This window comes from Poeciliopsis prolifica, unplaced genomic scaffold (assembly GCF_027474105.1).
Source record: "Poeciliopsis prolifica strain line A6 unplaced genomic scaffold, Auburn_PproV2 SCAFFOLD072, whole genome shotgun sequence".
NCBI lineage: Eukaryota > Metazoa > Chordata > Actinopteri > Cyprinodontiformes > Poeciliidae > Poeciliopsis > Poeciliopsis prolifica.
The window spans coordinates 1,955,001-1,960,393 of record NW_026562447.1 but is presented as its reverse complement, the minus strand read 5'-3'; the positions used below and the strand labels follow the sequence as shown (position 1 = coordinate 1,960,393).

The 5,393-nt window shown below is 34.0% G+C and overlaps 1 protein-coding gene across 1 annotated transcript in view; it reads right to left on the bottom strand.

Annotated features, from left to right (window-relative positions):
- Window positions 1-253: 253 nt before the first annotated feature.
- Window positions 254-5,393, bottom strand: part of LOC129352120 (phosphoribosyltransferase domain-containing protein 1-like) — a 14,114-nt gene continuing 8,974 nt past the window's right edge. Inside the window, 4 exon segments of the mRNA XM_055020985.1 lie at window positions 254-888; window positions 3,059-3,135; window positions 4,043-4,089; window positions 4,347-4,429. Coding sequence (XP_054876960.1) covers window positions 841-888; window positions 3,059-3,135; window positions 4,043-4,089; window positions 4,347-4,429 — 255 coding nt within the window. The 3' untranslated portion in view covers window positions 254-840.

The following is a 5,393-nucleotide window of genomic DNA, read 5'->3' as shown; positions in this document are numbered from 1 at the left end:
ACGTAACTGATCAAACTATCATTAATATGTAAAACTTACATCATAAGACAGACCCATATATAAGGTTAAATGGAAATTGTGAGGACAAAGAATGACAATAATTCTTGTAAGTTGCAAAAATTAATATTATGCAGAGTAAAAAGGTAAGTATTTTATAACTTATTTGAGATTTAATCTCTCAGACTTTGTTAAAAGGGAATAAGAGTTAACTGGATGAAAATGTAGATAAAAATCAGGTGTGAAGGGGTTAATATCAACATTCGTTTGAGAATCTGAAACATTTACTGTTTGTGTGACAGAAGGCCTGTCGCAATAAAACACTCAATAAAACAATCGCATAATAAATTAAAACAAGCTCAGTAATTTGCATGATTTATTGTTTTTCTCTTTATATCAAAAATTACAGTCTTCAGTCGGTGCTTTGGTCTTAACTTTTATGAAGGATAATTCTGTTTACAGAGACTTTATGATGCATTTTATTTGTTGCTTTTGTTTATTCATTAGAATATTTAAAATATCTTCCAGTTAAAGAGGAGGAAAATGTGCATTGATCTTTCAGAATGTGTTCGTTCATTATTATGACATTAAAATTTAAATGATCTTCAAACAATATTATCGTTTATCACAAGAACTTCAGGGACAATTTATCGTCAAGCAATTTTTTTTATTGTGACAGGCCTAGTGACAAAAAAAGCAAAAAGGAAGTCTATATATATATAACCATATTACAAATACAATTTATCTGAAGCTCATGGAAATATGTAAATAATAATAATTATTAATTTTCAACACAGCCACAGTGCTAAAACAGCTAATATATTTATTAATGGCTTTAATTCTCTAAATCTTGTACTTCATCTTTCCCGTTTTGCTGATGACGCAGATGTGCTGAAAAAAAAGAGGGAAAAGTTTAGTGTCCCAAATTATGTAAAATCACGCTCTCCAGAACTCCGCCATGACGGAGGTCGAAACAACCAAAGCGTTCCTTTAAAGCCCGTCTAAAAACAGACATCTGTAACACAGTGGCCCTCATATTCAGTTCATTTTAAAAGTTACCATGTGCGCGGTCGGCTGCACAAACAGACAAGGATGCAAACCAAACTTGTCATTTTATGGTATAACTTTTTATGAAGAAAGAAACGGCAGTGATGTCAGCGCTCGGAGTAACCGCGGATTAGCAGCCAACACTTTTTACCAGTTAAAAAAAAATACACGCTCATTTTTCCTCCATTCCTTGACCAAGTTAGGGAAGAAGAGGAAACATTTCTCCAGTGATTTTATCAATTAAGGAAGCAAAGGGTTAAGCCAAACATTGATTAAATGTAGGTGTGTTACATTCTCAGACAAATTAGCTCAACTCCAACAAGTAGAAGACATGAATAAACTGGAAAAATCAACTTTGGAAAACAATTTCAGTCGCTCTGTTTAATACTCCCGTCCCTCACTTTCGACCTCCATCATGGAGCCTCCAATGAAAAGTGACGTAGTTGCAAAGGGTCAATAGAAAGCCACTTTCCATTTTGCATAAAAGCAAGAACACTCCATCTACAGGAATAAACCTGGAAACCTGGAGTTATTTGAAAGCAGGCAGTGTGATCTAAAGACGTCCATTAATCAAACTCTGAGTCTCTGTGGGGGAGCGTTTGATTCATTCTTCTTCGGTGGGATGAGGACAGATAGCAGAGTAAACCTGAACTCTGTCTGATAATGAGATTCCAAACCTCCACATTCCACAGGTCGGTTTTCACAAAACGCCCCCCCTCAAAGACGCATAGGAGACACATACAGCGCAAACATGCAGCACATAACGTTCTGGGAGTGAAGCTAGCCTTTCGCACCGGCGAACAGGTCAGGCTGGAGGTGAATATCAGTTCACATGTCTGCAAATAAAAACAGAAAATATTCCAAACATTTCCACTGATTTCTGACCTGAAATAAACGTCCAGGTTTGGGAAAAAAGAGCACAGAAAACTGTCATTTTTATCTGAAAGGAAAATTGGGTAAAATGAGGAAATAATACCAGAAACTAAATAATCATTATTTTCTGAAATTATTTGCATAGGTTGAAATAGGATGAACACCTAATTTACATGTAAAACTAATCTTAATATCATATATTATTTTATCAATTAGAATAAGTATCATATATATTTCAAGCCTTATTGATCAGAGAAGCATTAGTTGATATTTGCTTGTTTAGTTGAATAATCTGCAGGAAAATGTTGCCAAGACTCCAAAAACACCACAGTTTACCAAGTTTCTGTTGCAAATATGTTAATAAACTTGAAATAAAACAGCTTACAAGTAACTTTCAGTGAGAATTAGGAGCTTGTTTTAGTCAATAACTTCTTAATAACAATGAAAACCTTTTAATTCCACTTTATTTTGCTTATGAGAAGGGGAAATGTTTGTTTTTAAAGTGGAATAAGTACTTTTAAAAAAAAATCAAGATTAAGGAATTATTTATTTAAAACAAGCTCCTTTGTCTTGCTGAAAAGTTTCTTGTGAGTTGAAACTTAAGATATTTGAACTAGGAACTGTACTGAAATACTTGGTAAGATTTTGTGTTTTTTGAAAGCTCTGTAACATTTATGAATATTTTATTTTAGCTTCCATATCAGCAGAATTACTTTTTCTTACAAGTTACTTCTGGCTTTACCTGTAATGGACGTCCGTGGCACTAAATTGGACGGTGAAAATCAAATAGTGCAAAGATAATAAGGCAGACTCTCCTGGATGTTTCTGTCTTTCAAACAACTGTACTCTCATAAAGCATTCTTATAAAAAGCTGCAGCTGCATGTAAAACCTCCTCAGCCCGGGAGGATACCTGTTGGGTGAGTTTGGATTTTACAGAGGAGGAGAGAACCGCTTTGATTTATTGTGTTTGCTCTCCCGCCCTCCGCCTCTGTCATCTCTTTTTCTCCACAGCTTTTCAAAAGGTCACGAGGTTAGCAGCAGCAGCAGCAGCAGCAGCAGCAGCAGCAGCAGCAGCAGCAGCAGCAGCACAGCAGCAGCAGCAGCAGCAACAGCAGCAGCAGCAGCAAACTCCGGACTTACGTTCAGGTCACGGAAGTACTCGTTGTAGTCCAAGGCGTAGCCGACCACGAATCGATTGGGGATTTCAAATCCAACATCTGCCAAAACAAACAGATGTTTGAGCCAACATGTTGCGATCAAAATACAACTATCTTTTACTTATAGTTTCAAAAAACATGCATTTTTTTTAAAACTTATTTTTATACGTTTTCATTTAACTGAGACTTGATACTGTAACTTTTCTGTTGGGGTGTTTTATTTGACTTTTTTTCCTCTATCAACATTGTGTTTTTCTACAGCACCTTGGTGAAGTTTTAACTTGTTTTCTCATTTAAAAAGCATCTGAATAATTGTTTATTTGGATTCTTTTAATGCATTTCTAATTTTGTATTAAAAAATTGGCTAGGAAATATATGTGAAATGTAACATTTTTGTATCTTATTAATTGAATAATAATCAGGAAATTAGATTATTTGATTACTAAAATTTGTTAGTTGCAATACATACATTTTGCACTTAAGATAAAAAAAACCCTTAAGTCTGTAAATATGTTTTACCCAAAATGCCTCCAGCGGCCTCCCACTTTCATCTCCACCTGGTTCAGATTTACTAAATGTTATTTCCTAAAATCCAATTTTAGGTAATAAAATGTTTATTTTCTTATTTATAAAAGTATTTAAATAATTTTTTATTTGGATCTTTTAAAATATTTATTTTGCATAAAAAATGAGAAAGAAATATCTGTAGAATGTGCCAATGAGATATCCGATTAATCGATTAATCATCAGAAAAATTGATAGATGAATTGATTACTAAATAATCATTAGTTGCAATACAGCTATTTTGCACTTAAAACACCTTTGTCTGTAAATATTTTAACTAAAAAGCCTCAGGTGGGGGAAAATGGCTGCTATTTTAAATACAATTAATCGATTAAAAGATTAATCATCAAGAAAATTGATTAACTGATTACTAAAGTAGCTGTTAGTTGTAGAAAATACTTACAGTCTGTCAGACTTTCAGTCATGTTAGAGAGCCTCTTCACCAGCAGACTGAAACACATCAATCACTGTTAATTAACTGATTTCTTGTTGATTTATAGATCTGACCCGATAAGTTTCTGATTTTCTGTCATAAACTGAAAAGGAAATAAAGCTCTACAATAAGCCATGTGTGCAGCAAGATGATAATCTTCTCTCCAATCTACGGAAAAGCTGCCCACAAGTGACATCTTGTCCTCCTGCTCATCATGCGCTCGGCATTTCCCTCACAGTGGAAAAACTTTGGGACGACTGAGACGCCGACTCACCCCGCGACCTTGACCATCTTGGGCTCAAAGGTCTCCACATGCTTCAGAAGAGCCTTCATGGTCTTTCCAGTGTCGACGATGGCCTGAGGGAAGGGAAGAGCAGAGGAAGCCGGAGCAACGAGGGAGGGAGGGATCCGGATCATTGAGACCAGAGATATGAAGATACAAAGAATGGCAGATGGGTTTTTTCCTGATACTGGAAAACTTCCACATTTCTGTGAATGTTTTCTTTTCTCGCCCACCACGAGAAAAGAAACCAGAGGAAACCTCCATTTTTATCACAAGTATCACACCAGAAGATGTCCTTTAATATTATTATAGATTACATGTTCATAATTTATTCACTGACTTTTCCTGTGTTTTTGTACATAAAAGGTTTTGTGTGTTTGTCATCAGAGGTGGATGAAGTGTCCAAAAATTGTACTCAAGAAAGAGTAACATCACTTCAAAATATTTTTACTGAAGTAAAAATTAAATGTAGCTTCCAAGAAATTACTCAAGCGACTGGAAAAAATCAAATGAAAATATTTCAGTTTTAATATTTTAAATATTTAAATGAATGTATTTAATTTAAATGTATCTATACAAAATTAAATACATTTATTTAAATATTTGAAAATATTTATTTTTAAACATTTAGTAAAATTGCATCAGATGCATTCACTGCAAAAGCACAAAATCTTACCAAGTATTTTTGACCTAGATTCTGGTGCAAATATCTTAGTACAGTTGAAATAACAAAAACTAACTTAAGTAACTTTTCAGCAAGAAGTGGAAGATTGTTTTGACTAAATAAGAACTTAATATTGATGAAAATGTACTTGTTTGTTGGTAGATTATTTTACTTACAGCAATCATTTTTTTCCATGTTATAAGTGCAATAATCTGGTAATTGAACTAGTACTTTTTCATCATGACTGAGGAACTAGTTACTCAAAACAAGCTCCTATGTATTGCTGAACATTTTACTTGTAAGTTAATTTTGTCTTTTTTCAACTCTATTAAGATATTTGCACCAGAATCTAGACCAAAAATACTTGGTAAGAT